At 42.1% G+C, this 25,969-nt stretch overlaps 1 protein-coding gene across 1 annotated transcript; it reads left to right on the top strand.

Moving 5' to 3' along the window:
- Positions 1 to 370: 370 nt before the first annotated feature.
- LOC308281197 (arf-GAP with dual PH domain-containing protein 1) lies at positions 371 to 25,969 on the top strand (the record flags this gene model as incomplete). The annotated part of the gene is made up of 11 exons (XM_080721316.1): positions 371 to 458; positions 2,269 to 2,399; positions 3,887 to 3,978; positions 8,760 to 8,842; positions 8,969 to 9,081; positions 12,591 to 12,737; positions 13,452 to 13,535; positions 13,706 to 13,768; positions 17,364 to 17,435; positions 23,334 to 23,565; positions 24,879 to 25,969. 11 exons carry the CDS (start codon positions 371 to 373, stop codon positions 24,905 to 24,907), a joined length of 1,134 nt encoding a protein of 377 aa, XP_080577442.1. The 3' UTR covers positions 24,908 to 25,969.

Below are 25,969 nucleotides of genomic sequence, written 5' to 3'. Positions count from 1 at the left end.
GGGTGTTGCAAGTTGCAACTTGCAAGGTGATTCTGATTCGGACAAAGCTCTCGGTCTCGGGAAGACGTCGATTATACTGTAGGTGGATGTTCGGCTCATACGGGGGACAGGGCACGGAAAACGAGCGAGGATGGACATTTCTATGAAGACCTTTTGACCAGGCAGGCTTTACTTTTGTTGCTTTAGTTGCGAGAGCCTGTCTGTCTGCGCTTACCTGTGTTGACTTGCCCACAAGCCGTCAGTGGGGGGGAGTCAGACAGTCAAAGAAGTTCCAGAGCAGACACACCTTTACAGGCCTGCCTCTGCTGCAGCCGTACGGTACGGTACGGTCATCCTCCTCCTCCTCCTCTTCGGCAAAACACAAAGTGAAATGTCTGGAAGCGACAGGTCAACTCGCGTGCTCAGAGAGATCCTCCACCATCCCGGCAATGACGCTTGCGCGGACTGTGGTGCTCCTGGTAAGTTGTTTTAAAGTTATACGGCTCTCAATCAAAGCGCCAGTTACAGTTACAGAAGGCCTATGCTTCGTTGCACGAGCGTAGGCTACACGTCGCTCGCTCAGGTGGTGATCGGCTGGCCTGGCTTGTCACTCAGGCTTCGCTTTCATGCGATTCTCGTGCCGTCAACGAAGAATTCATGCGTTAAGTTTTATTTGCAGATATTTTGGAATGTATTTTCGGCACGGTCGTACGACGAGATATATGCCTACATACATTAGGCCAAAGCGAAGCCTCCTTAGAAGTTAATTGTGATGTATGTAAACCATTAAAAACCCCCAAGGGGAGCAATTGCCTTCTCAGCAAGTCTTGACATGCATGCAGTGCCCCCACTGCTAACTCCCACCCCAAATAACTTTTGTAGCAGAACTGTCGAAATCCCTGTTCAAATCAGGTCCAATTTTGTAGGCTATTGTTTTGTTACATTGTGTGTAGCTGACTAGCTGTCAAGTGCTAGATTTCATTTAAGCCAAGGCTATACATTTTCAATTTTGTACATACAGGATGAAGTTATCGTTGTTGTCCTATATTGTATGGCAGTCAGCACCTGTGTGTGTGTGTGTGTGTGTGTGTGTGTGTGTGTTTGTGCGTGCGTGCGTGCTTGTGCCGTGCGTGCTTGTGCAAAGGTGATGCTATAGGTGAATCACCCTGCAATGCATCAGAAATGCCAATAATCCAGTGAATCTGAAGCACAGGGATTAAACTATTCAACACTAGGCCTATTGCCTACTCTATATGCATTGATCCAAAAGCATAGAACACTATGTTTCTCTTACATTAATTCATATCTGACATTCTAGATATTTATTATAGATACACACACACACACACACACACACACACACACACACATACACACACGCACGCACGCACGCACGCACGCACGCACGCACACACACACACACACACACACACACACACACACACACACACACACACACACACACACACACACACACACAGAGGCAGAATGTGCGCGGGCGGAGGTGCACGTCAGAGATAAGACAGACAGGTGTGGTCAAGCCAAAGAAAATAGTTCTCGGGTTAAGAGTTGGAGGAATGTAGACTATGTTAGAGGCAGTCGACTTCACAGATTTGGACTCACTCTGTCTGTGCTTGTTTTGTGCAACCTTCTACTTAGTACCTAGTGAACATGCAGATTTCTGTCTTTCCTACCATTTACAGGAGAGTATGTATACAGCACTCAAAACACTTAATTCCAGACAGATTATAATTATTTCCAATATTGTGTTGTGTTATGTGTTGTGTGTGTGTGTGTGTGTGTGTGTGTGTGTGTGTGTGTGTGTGTGTGTGTGTGTGTGTGTGTGTGTGTGTGTGTTTGTTTTTAAGGAAAATTAATTAAATAAAGCATAGCATTTGACAGTTTAACTGCGCCACCATCAGGCCGTTTCAAACACACATAACACATTTTTGGACACTTCTCACACACTTTCCTTTTCCTTATTTCTGCACCTCACCTCCCTCCTTGTGTAATGTTTGTTGTGACTAACTGTACATTGCTTATGACCAAAATAAAACTATTCATTCATTCGTTCGTTCATTCATTCATTCGTCCCTTCCTCTCTCAGTTCTCACACACTTTCCTCCATCCTTAGCTCTACACCTCATACACCTCCGTCCTTGCTCAGCTCCCTCCATGACTCCCGGCTGTCTTCCCCTATTATCCCTGTATAACCTGTCTCAAATCCCCATCCTCCACTCCTCCTGCCACCACTCACTCAGTCCATCTTCCATCACTGTCCTCTCTCAGATCCAGAGTGGGGGTCCTGCTCCCTGGGGGTGTTCATCTGTCTGGCGTGCTCCGGGATCCACCGGAATATCCCTGACATTGGCAAGGTCAAGTCCCTGAGCCTGTCCCGCTGGGAAGACCACGAGGTGGAGGTGAGACCATGGAGGAACGTGCCTTACTGCCTTAACCCACCTGCATCCGTGTCACTCTAGATTTTCACCACTTTAACCATTATTTATGCTTTGACTATTAAAAAGTCCATGATACATAATATTTTGAGTTAGAGGTTCACATGAAAAGGTTTGAGAACCACTGACATAGGAACATGCGTTTTTTTCCAATTTAGAAGAGACACTTATGGAATTGGGTCATAAATATTAAAAGTCTTGCACAAAGTTTCATGATTTTTCAAAAATGGTAGATCTACAAGCTCACAGCGCAGCTCACAGCATGGCCCTCGGTGCCGCATTGTGAGCTTGTATATATCCTCTTTTTTATTAGTTAAAGCATAAAATAATGGTTAAAGTAATAATGCATTCCAGGTGGTAATCAGCAAAAAAATAAACATTAGGTTTCATTTGTGCCATTTAAAAACCTCTTACGCTGCTATAATGCATTTTTCATTCATAATTTGTAGCCGATTGGTTACTGATATGCATATTAATTTTAATATGCAACTAACAATATAGTTGTTAGAAATATGAATAAGAATGCTTAAATTGTGAACATGTTTTGTTGTCCTAGTTTTGTCTCAATACATCCTATATTTGACCTCCAGGCATTCTTATCTGTATCCTAGGACTGACAGCTGTACTGTCCCTGAGGGACTTAATACCTTTCATTTTAGCTTACAGTTTCTTATCTTTTCTCCAATGTAAAAGTGATAGCTGGAACCTGCACCTTTACCATCCTCTAATATATCTTGCTCTTCTTGCCTAGTATGTTAAATTTGCACTTCTCTTACAATAAAGCAGTGGTTCTCAAAGTGGGGCCCTCAGGGTTTCTTGAGGGGGTTCCAAATGGACCCTTAAAGGTCTGTAATTCTGAGAGTGTACACAAATATAATGATAATGATAATAATGATAAACTTTATTTCTATAGCACCTTTTATACAGGGCGTTCAGACAGTTCAAAGTGCTTCACATGCATGACAGAATTCAAATACTTCACAATTCAAATGCAAAAACAGAATATGCATAGAATCATGGGCATAAGAGGACAGACATCGGATTAGAATAGTCAACACACAAGTACAAAATGTAATAAAATAAAGATGAAAAAGTCAGGCATATTATTACCTTGAAATCCTTGAAATGAAAAAGTATTTAGAAGTTTATCTTTTCTAGGGGCTGTATCAGGCTCGCCTCATTACTGATTGCTGATATTTGCAGAATTTAAGCTAGTCCTTCTGTTGTGCTTACTGTAGCTAATGTGTTATTACATGGATGATATTTGATATCTCACCTAATGTCACTGTGAGTCTACCTGACATTTATCTTACTTTGACCTTTTCTCTCCATTCATCTACGTTCATCTTTCTCTCTCTCTCTCTCTCTCTCTCTCTCTCTCTCTCTCTCTCTCTCTCTCTCTCTCTCTCTCTCTCTCTCTCTCTCTCTCTGTGTGTGTTTATGCATGTCAGTTCATGGCAGAGAATGGAAACAACTTGATGAAGAATATATACGAAGCAGCGGTCCCTGTCTACTACTACAAACCTACCCACAGAGACTGCCAGTAAGTGACCATGGCAACACGACCACACACATTAAGCACAATGGGTGGGCAGTCTGGGCACAAACTCACTCACACACACGGAAAATGTACATTAATCAACGAAGATGATTGTGTATTGTGTATGATTGTGTTTGTGAGTGAGTGTGTGGGTGGGTGTGCATGTATTGGTCGAGCTCTAATCTTATCTATCTGTCTGACTTTCTGTCGACGATGTCCCATCATCACCTCATCTCTCTCTCTCTCTGTACCTGGAGGTCATAGCAGAACCTCGCCCGAAATGTTTCAGCCTGCTATAGATCACCAGGAGGCCGATCTTTTATATTACTCCAACAGATTTTGTCTAAACATCATGCAAATCGGTACACATTATCTAATAGTCATATTCCATTCTGATTGCCCAAGATTGGCTTCCAAAGTTTGCAGGAGTGATGCCTCAAATCATGAACGCAGCGTCCGATTGCTGTGTAATTCCAGCCGTTTCTGCCGTTATCATCCCATTGCATGGGCGATTACCTGCCCATTGTAATGGGCCAGGAGGGCCATGCTCTGCCCACTGAGTCGGTCAGAGTGTTAATATTTATTATCTCCCCTCAATGGGAAGCGAACCCGGGCCTTGGTGATAGTAATCACCCTGCTCTACTCACTGAGCTACCAAGCAGCTGACCAAACTCCCTTTTTTTGTGCTTTTATCTTAAGACCTTATGCCTAAACCTAACCCTAACCCTAACCTCAGTAAAGATATGCCTAAACCTAACCCAAACCCTAACCCTAACCCTAACCTCTGTCATGGATCCTGTAGCGTGAACAGTAGTGTCGGGTGGCTGGGAAACGCAAGGTATTGGGTCAGGGACGGACTGGGACTAAAATTCAGCCCTGGCATCTTAGCCCAGACCAGCCCCCACAACCAGCGCGCGCGCAGATAGGCTACTCTACCGACTCATCCGGTCGAGGCACATACAAATACACAAGCTCTTAATACCGCAACTTTTACAGAACAACATAAATGATAACTACACAACCCACAGGCAACCACACAATCCATAAATTGTATAAGTTAGCGTACAGTTCTCACCAGCAAGGGGAGTATGAACATGACATTGGCAAATAACAACTTAGCATTAGCAAGCTGGGATCTTTTGGCAATGTGAGCCCTGGCAGAAAAAAGGTTGAGAAAAGGTTGACACTAGTAACTAGTGTTGTTGCTGCTCTTATACCACCATTATTATTATTATTATGAGCAATGCACTCCTTAAAGTTGAAACAAAATAAGTTAAGAACCAAGTAACCAGTCTGCTTAAAGTATGCATCTGTAGCAGCTAGTTGACAGTGCAGAGAGACATAATTGCCTTCCTTTGATCCATTATAATAAGGGGCCGTTACTACTTATTGGCATCAGCTGCCAGCTGGACACAGAGTCTGACACAATCACCTCCCCTCTGCAGGGCTCTGTGTCTGTCTCATTTCTCCAAAATCCCTTGAATATGATTGAAAATGATTAAGGATTACTGTGATTATGGTAAGCTTACGTTTCATATCGCACTCAACTTACCTGTAACTTTTCACTTTACCTGTAACTTACCTGTAACTTTCAGCCGCTCGGGTATGAATTAGGACTATGTCAATGCCACCGTCAGAGATATTGTGATTAGAGTTATGATTGTGTATATACAAACGTGCCTATTGTCAAGGCCTGCAATTGCAGTATGGCGCCCTCTGCTGACACACCGTTGCCCATGTATTAGGTTTTAAAACCATTCTTTACATAGTTATTCATTGAATAGAGGTTGTTTATTTTTCCTCTACGAGATTTCTTTACGAGGAATAGCCGATCTCTGTGTGTGTGTGTGTGTGTGTGTGTGTGTGTGTGTGTTGGATTTATCTCTGACAGCTCAACATTGCTGATAATCACCTCCATATATCTTCCTGATGACATAATGAATCATCTCTCACATGCACACAAACACACTGTGTGTGTGTGTGTGTGTGTGTGTGTGTGTGTGTGTGTGTGTGTGTGTGTGTGTGTGTGTGTGTGTGTGTGTGTGTGTGTGTGTGCTGTGTGTGTGAGTGTGTGCTTTGTCAGTTTTGACCATTAGCTGCCGCAAAATGAGTTAATAGCATTACAATCGGTTTAACCACTTTAACCCTATATACTGTAATATCACATATTTGAAAGTAGCAGATCTACAAGCTCATAACATGAGCTTGTAGATCACTATACAATAAAATAAAACAACAACAACACACATTGTATGTGTGCTCCTCACGCACAATTCAGATGGGGTAAAATACAAATTAATTTGTATTGGCAGTCGTTGACAAGAAAGAGTTGGAGAACCACTGCTCGAAGAGAAAGGAGAGAGAGAAATAATAGAGAGAGAGGAATAGAGGAAGATAAAAAGGTAAAAAAAAGAGAGAGAAGTGAAGGAATGATACATAGTGGCAGGGGGAGCTTATGAGATGAGCACATTAAGAAACAGAGAGAGTGTGGAGATTGCTGGAGATGACTTCCGACCTCTCTGTCCTCTCAGAGAGGAACAGACAGTGCTTGTTAGAGCCCCTCACAGCTAGTCTGTCTTCTGTAAGAGACCAATTAGGAAACTCTTAGTAAGATTCCCTGTCTCACATACACAATCTGTCACACACACGCACACACAAACTGCCTGCAGTCGTAGCTCCCTTTCGCAGTGTGTGTTCCCTATATGGGGATATTAATTATATGCATTTTAATCAGGTCCACTAAAGTGAAGATTCAAACCCATTGTATGTACAGCATGTGCAGCGACTCCACCATTAGCCATACAGTGCTAACAATGTCCAACATATATGATACAAGTAATACGAGTATTAATAAGAGTAATACAAGTATGGAAATACTATGGAAAGTAAGGCACTAATTAGTAATAAGCAATAAACAATGAAGTGTAAAACATCTACAGTAAGTAAAGCTAATAAGTGTACAACATAACTGCATCTGTATACATTGGTCATGTAGTCTGTAGTGGATGACCATACTACTAGATTCCCGAGAAAAAAAAGAAGATAAAACAAGCTAAGATTGAGAATATAAATGGAATGGACTGAATACATATGCAACCAAACATATACAGCAGGGGTCTTCAACGTTTTCAGGCCAAGGACCCATTAGCTCTGAGAGAGATGAAGCAGGGACCCCCACTACATATTGTATAGCTGCAGATTAAACATGTACATGGATTATTTCTTATACAATTTAGACTTGACAGCCCTATCATCTGTGTAGGTTGGATTAATGTGTTACAGTGTATTTTCATATATTTAACCACTTGAACTGTCAATACCTACTGTACTAGTCTCTTCATAATTTGTCTAGCTCTGCTCAAGAACATCTGACAACATTAAGAGTCTTGCACTGCAGGGGAGTGAGGTAACCCTGGTGTGCTCATGCTGACCGCACCACCCTCTGCAGGGCTCGCTGGTCCCCAGAATTGGGTGTAGAGGTCAATTGGTTATTGAAAACAACCACACACACACTTAAACTTTAAACTGCGGGGGGTGATTTACTTTAAATCACCTGGAGGCATGGTGGTGCAGTTGGTAGCGCTGTCGCATCACAGCTAGAAGGTCCTGGGTTCGCTTTCCGACGGGGTGCAAAGAACATGCAGTAATCCTGGTCTCTATAATGCCTCAGCCAGGGCGCCTGATGGAGGAAAAAGGAACTGGTTGGAATAAAAAGTGTTCCTTCCATGCGCTACGTCCAACAGGGGAAGCTCCCCCCTGTCAGCTGATAAGAAGCGGCTCGCTCACTCCTCATGCACTGAAGGAAGCATGAGCTCAGTTCAGGGCTCTCCCCAGGTTGGCAGAGGGAGAGCAGTGCCCAGGATTACAGTTTAGGCAATTGGCACTAGGTGAAAAATGGTTTACAAAATCGTGGGATAAAAAAAAAAACACCCCTGATTTAAAGTTCAATGTTCTTCAGGTCAAAGTCCCGGGGGCGTGTCGCTGTTACTACATGTCATCTTTTCGACACCCGACTCTAACCCTCACCCTAACCTTAACCTCCGTGGAGTGAGTCGCTAACCCTCCGGTCGAAATGATGGGCGTTCGCAAAAGCGAGATTTCCCCAAAGTCCCCTTAGCTGAGAGAGAGATGAAGCAGGGACCCCACTATATATTGGATTCAGGTTAAATATGTGTTTTCAGACATTTAAATTAAGTATCACTCTCTAAATATAATGGATTGGTTCAGTACTTCTTGTAAGCTGGTATAACATTGACTACTTGGCCTCTGGGGGTTGACAGCAAAAAAAAAAAAAAAGAAGCATAGTCAGTGATTTCCACGGACGTACACAAGACAATTGGCACAGCATCCGCAATATTCAGGACTGTAAAACGCATTATGATCGTCTTCCATTGACAGATTTCATGTCAGCATAATACTGACTTCCCTTTGACGGCCAAATGACTTTTGCAAGTGTGAAAATAACTCATGGAGCAAAACGGAAGCCGTATGCGAGGAAAAGAAAACAGTAGTACTTGGACTGCTTGGCATTTTGTAGGGTTCAATAGTTCACTTTTTATATATAGTGAGTCGGACAAAATAGCAGCAGGATCATACATACTGGTATAGATTTCTTTGTCTGAGGCTACAAGGTTTTCTGAGCTATGAGCAATATTGACTTTTCTCTCTTTCTGTGTGTGTGTGTGTGTGTGTGTGTGTGTGTGTGTGTGTGTGTGTGTGTGTGTGTGTGTGTGTGTGTGTGTGTGTGTGTGTGTGTGTGTGTGTGTGTGTGTGTGTGTAAACAGGGTGTTGAAAGAGCAGTGGATAAAGGCAAAGTACGAGAGGAAAGAATTTACCGACCCTGGGAAGAAACTAGTATACGAGGAAGGTGGGTGCGGCACACACGCACGCACACACACACACACACACGCACACGCGCGCACACACGCATACACACTCATACGCACACATACACACCACACAATTCTGTGTTGACTTTTATGATTCCCTACAGGAATGAAAGATGACATGCTGATGAAAAGGGGGCGGGACAACGGCCAGTTCCTCAGCAGACGATTTGTCCTCTCGGAGCGGGAGGGCACTCTGAAGTATTTCACCAAATATGACGTAGGTCCCTACACACACACACACACACACACACACACACACACACACACACACACACACCGACATGCGGGTCCAGCGACATGCAACATGTTGTGACTGTGAGCTTGTACATTAGTTGGCTATTATTATTAAGTAAGAATGAGTCAGCCTTTAGATTCCCGAGTCCAAGCTTCAGTAGTTTATATACAGTAGACTATGGTACTGTACCTTCAGCATGTGGCCAACGCCTCCTCATCGCACGCACGCACGCACGCACGCACGCACGCACGCACGCACGCACGCACACACGCAGCCTGTACCTTAACCCTTTTAGTGCCTATCCCGAACATGTTCGGGATATTCGGGATCAAAAACAATTTTTTATTTGCTATTTTACTTACCCCGAGCTGCTTGGAGCAACGTGGGTGGTCCCGGCTCGCCCAGCGCTCACCAACGAGATACGCTAGATGCTCCGACGATTTATTCCATTGAAAATGGTTTAAAATAAAGTTTAGACCCCCCCCAATGTTCACCAAATGTTCATTGTAGGCGGCGCGACGTATTCCAGGGTGCCTATCCCGAACATGTCCGGGATATTTAATAAAATGAATTATTTTATCGGAGGCCTCAACGAAGCCCCGGTCTAGACGTCCATCCTTGGCCGGGACTTAGACTCGGCCATCCACGGGCCGTATTCGCGCTAACGGCCGAATCGCGCCGCCCACTCCAATAATAAATCACATCTTTAGACAGGATTTTCTCCGGATTGTGTCCCCAGACCCAAAGAGAAAGTTTTTTGCGGCTGAAATAGCTTCAGATCGGGCTTCTAAATGGGTTAGCATTTTGGCTACGTGTCAGCTAGCTTCCTCCTCTTGACACCCATAGGATTGACCGGAGTGAAAACACAAGCCAGTTGGGAGAGGGTCGACGAAAGCTATAAAGAAGGTCTATGGATAAATTTCTGGCACTCTAGCACCCCTTGTGGCCGGATGGCACTGTATGAGTTAATTACAAAATGTGGACAACACCCTGCACTCTGAGGTGTTTAACACACACACACACACACACACACACACACACACACACACACACACACACACACACACACACACACACACTTGAAACCTTATAATCACAGTGCACAAGTAACTATACGTCCCTTACACATTTAACTTTAATCGTCTTCCTCTCCTGTCAATATATACACCCTTCAATGCACATGCAGACGGGAACACAGATAGAAAACAGATGCACATGCGTGTGTGTGTGTGTGTGTGTGTGTGTGTGTGTGTGTGTGTGTGTGTGTGTGTGTGTGTGTGTGTGTGTGTGTGTGTGTGTGTGTGTGCTACTGCTATCTTTGTTAGAACCAAATGTCTTCACAGGGACGGAAAGATGAAGATGAATGTGGAAAGTGAGGACATAATTGCTGGCCCCAATGTAGCAAGAGACCTTTTCAGGTTTAGTATGTGCGTTTAAGGTTAGAATAAAAATTTGGTGGAGGTTAGGGACGGGTTAAGTTTAAGATTAGACATGTAGCCGTGATGGTTATGTTTAGCGTTAGGGTTAGGCTAGGGAATGAAAGTAGTCGATTCAAAATCAGTCTAAAGATAGCAGTATAGCAGTATCTCTACGTGTTGGGGAGAACTAATATATTTACTTCCAAGTAATTTGGAGTGCTGGTAGAAGGTTTTCCAAACTCCGCTGGTCAGGGCGGTACACCTCAATGAGGTGGAGGTGTAACGCGGTTGATTTAGCATCTAGCGGGACTCTAGTAACTAGCTGACAGTGTTGGATGAGTTGTGGATCTTCTCAGAAGGCGTCCTCTGAGATGGTCTCCATAACATTAGGTTTGTTTATTTAAGCATGCATGTGTGTGCGTGACTTGAATGTATCTCTTTTGTATGTGTGTTTCATGCATGTGTTTCTGTTTTAATGCATGTTGTAACAGACGTGTGTATTGTAGGGATGGCACGATTATCGTTTATCGTGATTAAAAAACACTCACACTAATCGTATCGTGGAGATTGTGGAGACCACTTAAACCCTCTAGAATTGGTAAAACTGACCTGTAAAGAACGAACTTGATAAAGTATTTTCTCTCTACCAAATTTCTTTGCCAAAAAATAGCCGATTTACAAGCTCACAACGCGACGCTTGTAGATCTGCTATTTTTTGACAAATGTTCCGCCCCCAGGATAATGGATCTTGGGGATATTTTGATTATATCGTAAATCGCAATTCTTTTGGTCACAATAATCGTGACATGACATTTTCATTTCGTCCCATCCCTAGTGTATTGTAAGTATGTACAGTATATGTCTTGTATATCTGTATATATACGTATATAGTGTTTTTCTACTGTAGGTGGCTTTGGAGTGAGCTATATCTACTTAATACGTATGCAATCAAGCAGAACTTGAAAAAAGAGTTGTTTGCTATTACAAGTAAGTTATTCTTAAGCCGTTAAATTGGGTTGCTTTTGCAAAAGAATCCCAGAGGCATAAAGTATCCAGGTGTAACTCCTGGGGACGCCTCAGCTCAAGAGCTCTGCACCAATTTATGTCCCTCTCAAGATGTTTATTCATGACCACATCTACTGGGATTCAGTTTTCACTTCAATTTAAATTAAAGTCTGTGGCTTAAATCAGTGGTTCTCAAACTGTTTAATTTCAAGGAGCCCCGCATAACTTTCAGAGTTACAGGGTCCATTTAGAACCCCTTAAAGGAACCCTGAGGGTCCCTGGACCCCACTTTGAGAACCACTGTTTTAGATGAATACATAACATGCACAAAGAATACAGCTGAGAATATTGTAGACCTTATAGGACAATAATAATTGATACATGGTAAATGCTTAATTTACTGTGTAGGCCTACTTTGTCGTACAAAAAATCACATTACGGTGCGTTGCAATAATCTAAGTCTTCTTTTTTTAGGGGTCTTTTTTTGGCGGGGGGGGGGGGGATTCCAAATGTTGACATTTGCGTGATGAGTTTACTATCGCTCATTTGCATGTTATCGACATTGCCGTTTTGATCAATTAACCTTGTTGGTCTGTTGCCTGAGAAGGTCTCCTACTAGAGGTAGTGGAACTAATTACAACCCAAATGACACATTATTGATTTGGTTAACTTTCATTTAGGTGACATCCTAAAAGGGTTTCTCTAATTGTATGGATTAAGTCCTGAGTTCAGCAATGCTGTGGTCTAATTTAAAATACATCTATATAATGCAGATAGTTTGTAATTTTTGTGTCATGCTGTATTTCAAAAGCATAACAGCATAACTTGTGTTGGTGGATGGGGGGGCTGAATGAAGTGTTCGCCTAGGGCGGCATAAAAGCTAGAAATGGCCATGCGTGCACGCACACGCGGGCACACACACACACACACACGCACGCACGCACGCACGCACGCACGCACGCACGCACGCACGCACGCACGCACGCACGCACGCACGCACACACACACACACACACACACACACACACACACACACACACTTATCTTCTCCCATCCTCTCTCCCTCAGGCTAAGGAGCCTAAGGCAGTGATCAAAGTGGACTCAGTCAATGCTACCTTCCAGCCGGAGAAGATTGGAAACCCCAATGGCCTGCAGATAACCTACATCAAAGACTACAGCACCAGGAACATGTTCCTCTACCATGAGAGTGGCAAGGTCTGCACTGTGTGTGTGTCAGTGGTGGAAAAAATAACTCAAATGTTTTACTTAAGTAAAAGTATCAACACTGCAATACGGAAATACTCAGTCTGGAATTCAAAATGTGCTTGGATAAAAGTACGAACATATTGTCATCAAAATATACTTAAAGTACCAAAAGTGATGCACTGCGTTTTGAGTTTGTAGATCGCTATTTTCAAGTAGCCTGTATAAAATAGGGCTAAAGTGGATTAATGTTTTATAGTTAACTATGAAAAACCGCCACATCTTGTCAGTAATGCCTGTCAGAGGGTAACACCTCAATGTCTATAGCTGACCTATGACATCACATTGTTGCGACATCACATTGTGACATCACATTCCGTCCTTGTCCCTTGTATGCAGTCAGTCATATCCATATTTGGGAAAATACTTTGTCCATAATCCATATGTTGTCCAACTTAAACAACCAATCCCAACTCAAATCACACTTGCAAATGAATTTCCGTCCTGTGCGAATTCCGTCCTGCTGTGTGTGTGTGTGTGTGTGTGTGTGTGTGTGTGTGTGTGTGTGTGTGTGTGTGTGTGTGTGTGTGTGTGTGTGTGTGTGTGTGTGTGTGTGTGTGACAGAGAGAGTGGTCATGGGAGGACAGTGTGCTGTCGATACTTAATACCCAACATGATCTCTCTCTGTCTACCTGTCTCTTCCCTGTCAATCTCCCTCTCTATTAGGAGATAGTAGACTGGTTTAATTCCATTCGGGCTGTCCAGCTTCACTATCTAAAGGTGGCCTTCCCCGGAGCTACAGACGCAGAGGTTGGTGCTCGCACGCACGCACGCACGCACGCACGCACGCACGCACGCACGCACGCACGCACGCACGCACGCAGACAATATGTATTTTGTGCACAACTATATACTGTATGTGCCTAAAGTATTCCTTTAAGATTCTGTGTGAGCTTTCTTGTTTGCTTCTTTTGTTTTAGCTCATGCCCAAATTGACACGGAACTTTCTGAAGGAAGGTTACATGGAAAAGACAGGCCCCAGGGTAAAGTCAACGCACGCACACACGCGCGCGCACACACACACACACACACACACACACACACACACACACACACACACACACACACACACACACACACACACACACACACACACACTATCCATTATCACAATTAAAAAATGATAGTGGGACTACATTGCAAATTTTGCAATATTATATTTTGCCCAAGCCTAACTCAATATCTGCTGCCTTTTGTATTTCATTTATATGTGAATCTGAGCTGGTATTGAAAATATCATTTGCACAAAATAAATGAAGACAACCTTTTTGGCCGTTCCACCAAGGTCTTTTAAACATACATATGACACAGATTGCAGAGAGAACACAACAGAGGTACTGTACATTAATGTAATTTGGAATTTATCCGGAGATCATTGTGAATTCGTTGGTTGTAGACATTGCTCATACCACCTGGTTAGGTGCCATAAATACATAAATATGTTAGTCATCCAGGCTGCATTGGATTACACTATTTACACTAAGACACTTCCAAGCCCAAACAAACAGCGACATTGTTTTGCTTTACTACTTCTTCTTTTTAATTATTTTTTGTCGCAAAATACTCTTTCAAACATAAACCCCAGTCAGATATGAGGTCAGTTTCAATGGGAAGAAGGGTTAGTCCTATTCTACTTGTTACTCCTGTAACAAGTAGAATACAATTTCCCTCAGCTAACCACCCATCCCAGATCCCACTCCTCGGGCTTACGAGCTCTCGAGCGTCTGCCTCTAATGAATTAGGAGTCAAGCTAAGGCGCTAGCCAACTAAAGCTGTCAACATGGCCGCCGTCCACCACTTCCTGTCAGCACCACTCATTTGACTGGCAGCTAGGAGGACCTGGATGGCTGTCTGTCTCAGGTGGAATCAAAGGCTTCCAGCACAGGATAGGCTTAATCCTTAGGTGTCTGGGTGGCGCACGCACACACACACAGTGTATAAGTGGGTATGTTAGCACGAACACAGGCATGCTGTGGTAGGCGTGTAAGCACACACAGAAACAAGACATGCATTCAGGCTGGTACAAAAAAAGTGTTGACAGTAGACACACACACAGCCATGTCTGCAAATGTACAGCACGCACACGCGCACACACACACACACACACACACACACACACACACACACACACACACACACACACACACACACACACACACACACACACACAAGCTCTGATCGTAGTACTCTCTGTCTGTCAGAGTGAGAGATGAAAGGAAGCACAAACCCGCTATGTTGGAATGATTTGCTAAATGGATGCCATAATTCATTTCCCTATCATATTTGAGATATGTTTGCAGACGGTGTCGTGCCCAAAATGAAAAGAGAACGGAGGGCAGTCGTCAAACTGACACAACAAGAATATTAAACATTTTTACGAGAACAATTTGCCAGCCGTCGGCACATATCCTCGTCATTTAAACCGTAGCTGTTTTTAAAAAAAAAGTAATAATAATAACAATGATACAGACACAGAAAAAAAAGGCTCTTGTACAATTTACAATTTTGGCATTTAGCAAATGCTGCTATCCAGAGTTAGATCAGAGAAAGGGGAATGAACCCTAATCAAATAACACTGTAAGTGTTTAGGTGAACAAGAATGTGATACAAATTACTGTCACTTCTTTCTAAATAATTCTTGCCATTTGTGGACAAGCATACATTGTGTCAGCATTTTGGCACTGGAAAAACAATGTTCTTTAAATTGTGTCTGAATTAATCCCGTAAGGGATGGGCTGTGAAAGGCAGCCAGACACGAAAATAAGATGTTCATTTGTTTGTTTGTTCGTTCGTTCGTTCATACAGAGCACACAGAGCACTTTATCTAAAACATGTACAATAGCATTATGTGAACTTGTTACTGTACACTGTACAAGTACATCAGAATAGCATCAATCTAAATAAGAAACAAGAAATTAACTGTGCCAGGAGGTGAGTTTTTTTTTATCAGACTGTGATAAAAGGTCACCCATTCTGCAATTATAACACCTTACAGTGTATTCAATGATATTCTATGTTTTCACTGTGGATTTGAAAACACCAATATTATTTTGTGAAACTTGACATGATGAAACTTGGATGTATTTGTTTTCCCCATCTTTATGATTACATTGTGGGAATTGCCTAAACAATATTGCAGTTTTCAGTAATTAACGATACAAGATCATTTGATTTCTTTCAAGTCCTATTATTTAAACATTGGAAGAGTAAAGTTGCACTGCAACGGAAGTGCTCCACTTGTTACACTTCCGTATGGGTACCCATTTCCTAGTGAAACGGACCAGGAAGGCAGGACATAGCGCTGGGAGGAATGTGATTTGACGGTCAAAAGATAGGCAGGCCTACGATGATGATCGACGCTGAGTATCACAGCTTTTCTGTAGCAGCGCTCCCATAGACTGAGACATCGACTGCGTCTTGTGATTGGCTGAACCGGAGGTAGGCCATCGCTCAGCTGTGCGGAGAGGACGAGCGGGAAGGCGGGGGAAGGGGAGCCACGCGATCCAGCGCAGTGAACAGTGAAGTAGTTGAAGTTGGTTGACACAGGCGCCTGTCAATCATTCTGACCTCATGAATTATTAACACATTCCCTGCCAAGGGTTAAGCCACACCCCCATCTAAGAAATGTCAGGATTATTTAAAAAAATTAAAATAAGAATAACACAAAATAAAAAAATATAAAAAAAAAAAAAGCTCTCAGAAGATGTCCATTGTTCCCTTGCAGTTGGCAGAAAAATATAATCAACCCCAAGAAAAATCAATTTTTTGATTAACACACACAAACATAAACAGCATGTTGATGGCAGCCATTTTGGCAGCCATTTTGAAGAAGGTGTGCAGAAAGCTGATTACATGAAAAAATCTGGTCTGTAATTGTTTTGTTATAATAAACAAACACAGGAAATGTTCACCTTTTGGCATCTAGTGTTAGGTATGGCCATATTATCACTACAGATATGCTCTGTGAAAAACGTATTTCACATATTTTCACTGCGTCTTTAATTGCTGTGATTTAATCATTTCAATCTGATCTGAATCACAGCAATTACGCTTTGTCACATCCCTGGTCTACACTACAGTAAAAAGAAGTGAGAATGTAAGGAACAAGAAAAACTGGTGGATCTGGAGATGTATAACATTCACTTAATAAAGTTAGGTGTGTTAGGGGAAATAAATCCAGTGGAGTAGAACCTTTGTCTTTTCACATTCCCTTCCAAACAACAGTTTTCATTGAAGGGGGGGAAGAATAGAGATACAGTAGGAGGATGACTGTCATTTTTAACCACTAGGATCTGTTTGGTTGTAAGGAACATCACAGCCAAAAGGGGTTGCTAGCGGGGCTTTTACACTCTTAGTCTTGTTATGTAGATTACATAACATAACTATTTGTGGGACTGTAAGGATACAAAACACTGTGATAGGGGGTCCGCTAGCAACAGCTGCCTGTAACAACGGACTGATAACATTTCTGAAGGTTCTAACTGTCTGTCTGTCTGTCTGTCTGTCTGTCTGTCTGTCTGTCTGTCTGTCTGTCTGTCTGTCTCTCTCTCTCTCTCTCTCTCTCTCTCTCTCTCGCAGCAAACGGAAGGCTTCAAGAAAAGATGGTTCACGCTAGACCGTAGACGGCTTATGTACTTCAAAGATCCCCTGGTATACACACACACACACACACACACACACACACACACACGCATGCATGCATCATTCTTTGTTTCCAAATGTACGTAAGTACATTAGTAATTAAGGTTATAACTTAGTATACCTATAGCTATAACATAGCGAGATGATCAGAGATCTCTACCTACCTACTGATATGTTTCGTGACATGCATCTAAACTCAATGAACACACACACACACACGCACGCACGCGCACGCACGCACGCACACACACACACACACACACACACACACACACACACACACACACACACACACACACACACACACACACACACACACACACACACACACACACACAAACACACACACACACACACAGATTTATATAGGCATGCATGCACATGCACCACCACACAACGCTTTGTAAGATACGTTTACAAGCTTAGACACCAGCCCAACAACATATGTGCGCACGCACGCACGCGCGCGCACACACACACACACACACACACACACACACACACACACACACACACACACACACACACACACACACACACACACACACACACACACAAACAGTTACCGTTCATGCACTCTGGCAAATTACCTTATTGTTATTTCTGATGCAGTAGCTCCTTAGAGAGATGCAAATTGGGTTTTTTTTTTATGGGAAAGTGCTTAACAAGCACAACATGATCGGACAACGTACAAAAAAAATGTAAATTAAAACTGGTTTGACTTAATTTTATTTTCACAAGCACACACACACACACACACACACGCACGCACGCACACACACACACACACACACACACACACACACACACACACACACACACACACACACACACACACACACACACACACACACACGCAGAGCCACTAGCAACATTGCAAGCAGTGAAATTCTTGTTCTCCAAACTCTCCTCAACGGTGTGAAAAAGTGTGTGGTGCATCATGGGGACGTTGGCTTCTCAGTTACAGTATGAGTCTTATGGGCAGAGGATAGAAACTGGCCTTACCCTGCTGGATCATTAAGTGATCCTCCGTAGACATGGAACCATTCATTAGATTTTTCATGATTGTTTTTAAACACAAATGTATTTTTTTTAAATTATTTCTCTTACATGAACAGTATTTTCTCTTTTATTTTTATTATTATAAATTTTTTTTTCTAAAAATGTTATGCCGCAATTTTGTAACCCATTTCTTTTCAAGGAACAAAGTAACAGGGCTCTTTTGCCTTTAAGCATGATGGTAAATCATGCATTTTGCAATACAAAATAATTTGTCATATCTGGGGCAATAAATGTAGCAATTGTCATGGTGATCTACTTTGAATCATGTGTGAATGGCTGGCCTAACTCCTGTAGAGAAAGTTTGTAGTGTGTGTGTGTGTGTGTTGCTCTGTGTGTTCTTCACACACTGGGGTAAATAGTACATGGTGCATTTTTATAGCGCCTTTCTCCAAAGTGCTTTCCAGGGTGTGTTACATTCCCTCATTTATTCACACATTCACACACCGATGGCAGAGGAAAACCATGCAAGACATCAACCTACTCATCAGGCGCAGTTAAGCCCCTTTTCCAATGGCATGGCCCAACACCACACCACTCCACACCGCCCACTTGTGCCAGGTTTTACACTACAAGGACCTGGGTAGAGTGGTGTGAAAGCCGTACTAAACGTGAAAAGTATCCAATCTAGAGTAGGTCTGAGCTAGGCCAAACGGGACCAAACACTTCATAATAATGACCACTCACTGACTTTTCATTTAGACCATCAGGTTATAGTTGTAATACATGATAATCTATTCTATTGTGTTATAACCAATGTCTATTATAATCTATTATAGTGTATTATAATTATCATAGTAATACATTAATACTTTATAGTGTATTATAATCACAGTTATAATCCATTATAGTTTATTATAATTTAGGACAGTTGTAATACAAATGTATATTGTATTATAATCACAGTTAAAAGGGTCAATTTGTTCTTTCCGACAGGGGTACTTTTGTGTAATGGAAAATGTAGATATTTTTATGTGTTGCGGTGTGGTGTGGTGCGGTGTAGTGTCGTGTAGTGTGGTGCTAAAGCTGCAGTCGAAAAGGGGCTTTAGAGTTCTGTGTCTCTTTGCTCAAGGACACTTCGGTACTAACCCACTGGGGAGGTGGGGATTGTACCGGCAACCTTCCACTTCCCAACTAGCCGCTCTAACTCCTGATCCACTGCCACCCCCTGCTGGGGTGATGTTTGAAGTATTCCCACTTATGTAACACACTCTCATGTAGCAGAACAGATGCAACATAACCTTGTTGTTTTATCCAGCACTCTCTTACCATCACCCTAATGATTCACAGGGAACACCTAATCTCTCAAGACAGATTCTCTGATGCCGAAACGGAACAAAACAGAGAGGGCGCTGTTTTTCATTTGACGAGGGCTTCCCAGATTGGGGGAACACCAGACCTGCTGACATGCTGTTTCTCGTCTCTCCATACTGTTATAGCGTAGCGTGCCTCTCAGCATGTCTCACTGGAGTAGTGTGTGGAATGGGTGGGCAGCACGTTGAAACTTGCCTGTTGATTACGTCTGGGTTTTTTGGGGCAGAGAGAGGGCTGTCTTTCAGCTTGTCTGGTGGAGCACAGAGGCTGATAAAAAAGAGAGTTTCGTTCAGTTTGTTGTGCATGTCGAACCGAAAGCCTTGTATTGAATGGTTCAATACGAATATGTGTACCGTTACACCCCTACTGTAATGGATTTTATGTACCGTAATTGGTGTCATGCAACATCATATGCAATATCATAAGTCAGAACCTTGCAGTCTGTGGTGCTTGTGGTGCTGTTTTTGGTATTATGAGTCATGACTCGCATGGCCTATACCAGACCTTAACTTCCCCTTCCATGATTAACTACTGTTTGAATTAGATTAACAATGTAATGTTTGGATAACAGAATAACATTTATTTCGAGAAATTGTAAAAGCTGAGAGAGAAGGGGACACTCACAGCAACAATGCAGCCAGGCAGTTCAAATCTTGTTCTCCAAACTTTTCTTGACTGTGTGAAAAAGTGTGTGGGTGAATGCTGGGGAGGTTGTGACTTAGGAAGTGTTATAGCCTGAGGATAGAAACTGCCTTTGAGCCTGCTGGATCAGTGGTGTCATTTGCCAGACAGTAGCAGTGTGAACTAGAGGACTGGACTCGTTTTGGGTATTATGAGTCATGGATTATACTTATCTTCAGTGATGGAAAAAGTAATCACATTCTTTACTTGAGAGTAAAAGTATCAATACTGCAATATGGAAATACTTTGTTACAAGTAAAAGTCCGGAATTCAAAATGTACTTGAGTTAAAGTACGAAAGTATTGGCATCAAAATGTACTTAAAGTACCAAAAGTAAAAGTACAAAATGTTTGAAAATAGCAGATCTACAAGCTCAAAACGCGTCGCAGCGTGTTGAGCTTGTAGATCAGCTATTTTCAAATAGCCTAGGTGTAAAAACTAAAATGGGGTTCATGTATGTTTTATAATATTGTTTTATAATATTATAATTTATATAGAAAAAGTAACTAGTAACTAAAGTTTTCAAATAAATGTAGTGGAGTTAAATTACAATATTTGGATCCGAGAGTAGAAGTAAAATTATTGGAAATAATAGTAAAGTACAAATACCTCAAAACTGTACTTTAAGTACAATACTTAAGTAAATATACTTTACACCACTGCAGATCTTAAAGCTCTATTATGTCATTTTGTTTAGTGATTAAAATGTTGTGTCATGTGTCTAGGTTGGACACAACCTTTGACACAACCCTGTCTTTGGTTTGAATCAAATTTTGACCTGAAGGTCAAACCTCCCTTTCTCCTTAGAGCAACCAGGAAGGCTCTGTTAGCTTAGAGTTAAATTCAGCGGGAGTGCAGGAGACCCGGGTTCAATCCAGTGTACTTCACTTTCCACTAACCTCTGTTTGAATTAGATTAACGATGTCATGTTTGGATCACCTTTCTTTAAAGAAACGTGAGTGCTGAGAGCGAGACAGAGAAGAGGACAAACAGTTCTAAGCTCTGGCAGAATTCAGTCATGGATGGGTACTGTAGTTCCTGATTCAAGGCTCTTAAGGTGGTTGCACACTGCTGCGTTTTTCGTTGCGAAATGCGTTTTTCAGGGCAAGGAGAGAGAGAGAGATAGAGAGAGCAAGGGACCGAGTGGTGCGCGAAACGGGCGGCAGTGTGCAAACGTGACTGACATAACGTGAGGTTGATTTTTTTATTTGCGTGCTCCGAAATTCAGTCCGATATTCGGCCCGAAAAACGCAGCAGTGTGCAACCAGCTTTAACCTCTCTATGTTTCTTTCATTTCAGGTAACACCCATTCAGAATATGTAAAAAAAAAAAAAGTTCACTTGTCCTGACAAATTCTATATACTGTAGAACTATTGTGTGTAAATAACTCCCCTAAAACAACCCAAGAATATAAATGTATACATTATCGTGATGTCTTGAAAAGCAACCATAAAAACAAGCTTGTGTTGTGGGCTTTCTTCCTTAGGTCTGGTTTTTCGTATATGGTGTATAATAAAACTCAAGAGACGTTGAATATGAGATTGTAAAAGATAACTCTGCTTTATTGCAGGTTAATAGAATTACAGCAAGTTTGCAAGATGCAAGTGCTAAGCTCTAGCAAGGTCTACTACGCTCCTCTCTGCCGCTCTCCAACAACCCTTCTTTGTCTCAAACACCACGTTTTATACTAACAGTTGGTCTTCCCTTAATGTCATATTATTGGATATTGTTAGGTGTCGACCACTCTAAAGTGCATTATTATTGGTCAGTGATGTTTTTCCGATGTCATTTCATCCAACGCCCATCGTTCCCTTATCTGACCCCTCGGAATGCTCTACGTGCACCCCCTACTGTGTAGCCAGTCTTGTCCGGTTCTCTGAAAGATACGTGGATGCCCAACCATGCTACCACAACCCCCATAGAGCCCTGAGTATCTGTTACCTCAAGTCCTGGAGAGTTGGGGAAATTCCACTGACTCTGCCTCTTACTGATGGGCTGTACTGTATGCTTAGAGCCATTTTGTCTCCAGGCCGTCAGGAACTGCCTGTGAGAACCATACCACTAGGCCTTGAATGACTTTGCACTTTTTCTACAGACGATTAACCCCTACACTTGCTTATCATTTTTATCACTCCGCCTGTGGCAGTGAGTGATATCTATTTTAAATCAGTTATTTGTGGCGAACAATGCCGTTGTGCACCTAGAGTAGGCGACTGCATTGCGAGAGCTTGTTGATCTGCTATGTTCGACATGTGACACCGTTGTATGATGGAGTATACATTTTGATCTATATTTAAAGCCATACTGTGTAAGTTGCCCAACTAGTGGTCATTAGCCCTATAGCAAACCGCGGTCGCGTCCGCGTCTTTCGTCCGTTTTTCGTACCTTCAGACCCCCGCGTCTGCCTCCACCTCGCTGAGATCTATCTTTTAAGGGGTCCCTTGTTCCTGTGCGTTCAGTAATTCCAGAGATACGGACTCCTTCACCCTGCCTGGTAGGCGAAATTACCTAGAGAAGGGATGGTACAAACGGGCGACAACAAATATGGCTGCCATAGCGACCCCACTTCAAGATGCGCTGTGATTGGCCGGCAGTTGTATAACCCTCGCTGTGATTGGCCGGTAGTGTGATGACGCAATTTTGGCGCGAGATCCGGTCCACGGCAAGGATCTCAGTTTACATATAGAGAAGGCTTTACAGGCTGAAATTCACGGCGCGGATCTTCTAAAACTTTTGTGATTTAATAGTTAGGAGAATTTTAAGATTTGTTTTATAAAAAAAGTTACATAGTACAACTTTAAGTAAAGGTTTTAATGCTCTCTCACTTCATCTTCACCTCTGCCCTTTGTGAAGGACGCCTTTGCCAAGGGTGAGGTATTTCTGGGGCACAGAGACCATGGATACAGTGCTGCTCCTGGCCTGCCCGCTAGTACCTACTGCAATGGCGCCTGGCAACACGGCATCACCATAGAAACACCCGACCGCTCCTTCTTGTTTACCTGCGAGACGGAGAGCGAACAGCAGGATTGGCTGAGACACTTCAACGATGTCATGAGCTCTCAGATGTCGCCACAGGACTACACCAGTAAGATATATATATATTTTTTTCTTTTTATAAGCAACTCACACTTCACATGAATACTGCCACAGATACCATGACATGACAACATCATGCAATACCTGTTGTCAGAGTACCTGTTGTAACCGTCTATAAGGAGATCTCCATATCTGTCTGTTTGCCTGAGTCCCTTTTATGTGAGCTCTACATGGAAGCAATAAGCCACAAGAGGCCTCTGGTTACCTTGTATTTTATAATGGCTGAGAGGCGTGGTGAGACACGAGGCGAAGCCAACCTCTCCAACCCTCTCAGCCGCTATAAAATACAGGTAACCAGGGGCCTTGGTTGGCTTATTGCTTTTCTAAAACGGTTACAATATGGCAACACGAAATATCATTGACACATGTACCAATTAAAACGGTTCTCAGAAAGTAGTTCCCAGCTACAAGAAAGTAGGGCTTGGCAATTAATCGATTTTTAATCGAAATCTGATTTTTTTTGTTTGGAAGATTTAAAAAAAGAAATAAATCGACAAATAGATTTTCACTTTAATTAGGGTAATTCTGGTACGGATCTAGATCATAGAGCCCTGCACGGGGCCAAAAGTCCAACATATTGCAAAAGCTGTCACTTTATTAATCCCCAAATTGATCTGTCTTTGTCTACAGTTTGGAATTTATTCCCAATATTCCCAATGTTTGTATTTTTTAATTAAAACAACATTTTTTAAACAATTTGTTCTTTTTTACCCAAAAATTTAAATCGAAATCGAAAATCGACTTTTCTGAAAAATAAATCTGGATTTTATTTTTAGGCCAAATCAAACAGCCCTACAAGAAAGTAGTTCCCGGCCAGGCTGCAGAAACAACACACCTGTTACTTGCAATCAGAATGGTGAATAGGGGGCGCTTGCTGTTTTTACAAGCCCCGCCCGGAGTCACTCAGTTACCGTCCTATGTGCGAGGGTGGTAAGCCCGGCACGCAGGATTTGAGAGAAAATCAAGTGCTCCCTTCTCTAGTTCAGCTTTACAACGCTGTGGAAAGAAATTACACACCTGGGTTTGATATAAACTGATTCAAGGTGTGGATTATCATGTGGTTTAGACACTGGATACAGTGCTGCCCCGGCACTCAGTGCCGCGCTGTGAGCTTGTATATCTGCTATTTTTTTCAATAGCTAAAGTATAAAATAATTAAGGCCCCTCAACCTTGGGCCCAGCAACTCAGTCCCACTTTCTCCCCCTTGTGATACCCCTGGTACTTATATCACTTGTATGAAAGCTTATATACCTTGAGTTTAGACCATTTTACTAAGAGTGTGTTTTGTTTGTGTTTTCCAGTGGAAGCTCTCTTCAAACACAGACATTAATGGACCAACAACCTCTTCCTTCTTAACCCAGGCCCTCTCTGGCAAATCGCAATTATTTTACCATGAGCCCCTCTCCTCAATATTTGTGGTTGTGTTGTCAAAATGTGACGGAATATGGGTTTCTAGTTTGGATCCTACAGCTGGATCTCAAAAGAGGAGACAACAATTTTTTAGACATGAACGGAAATATTATGAGAACGAATTGCAAGGTGCTTTTTAGTGGAATCTAAAAAAAAAAAGAAGGCCCTGGGAAGTCTTTACTTTTAAATAAAATGTCTTGTGTATCTACTGAAGACATTACCAAAACAAGTCTTAATGAGTTAACAAGTCTTGATTAAATAGCCAGTAATTGCCAGTCTTATCCAAAATGTAACAGCCGAAATACATTTCTCGTCAATCAAGTGCTGTCTTGTTCTAGTTGGTGAAACATATAATCAATGACTAGTGTCATATATTATTATTTTAATGTTGTTTTATCTCATACGAATGAACTAGGGAAAAAAAGAAAAACAAGCATATCTGGAATCATGACAATATTCTCAAAACCAAAGATTTTCCAAAAGCTCCAAGGATTTCAAGAGGTCGCCCCGAAGGTATTTTATATTAACTTTTTTTTTATACAACTTGTTTTGATACAACTCTATTATCCTTAGCTTCTGAAACACTACATGTATTATATGAATTGCTCCATTAGCCTGCATTACATTCAATTACATCTCAGTATGTATGTGGTTTCTTTAAAGGGCAGATGGAAAGACTTTTGTGTTGTTGTTGTTTTCCCTAACATTGTGACATATTCATAATGGAGTTTATACTGTGGAGATTTTCAAATACTACTATAAAAGTAATGTAATGGAAATGATGGTGTAACAGCACCTCCTTGTGGCATTTTTCAGATACAGCAATAACCATTCACATTTTGTTGGACCATTTACAGATAATACATAGCAGAAAAACATTATTTTTGGACTTTATGTTAACGAAGAAAGCTCAACATTTTGTACCATAACATATCAATTTGCATAATCTCTAAGACATTTGATATTAAACTGACATGACTGA

Source organism: Nannobrachium achirus (assembly GCF_963921795.1).
Source record: "Nannobrachium achirus genome assembly, chromosome: 3".
In the NCBI taxonomy this organism is placed as follows: domain Eukaryota; kingdom Metazoa; phylum Chordata; class Actinopteri; order Myctophiformes; family Myctophidae; genus Nannobrachium; species Nannobrachium achirus.
Note: the sequence above shows the minus strand (reverse complement) of the source record. Positions and strands in the feature narration are given on the sequence as shown.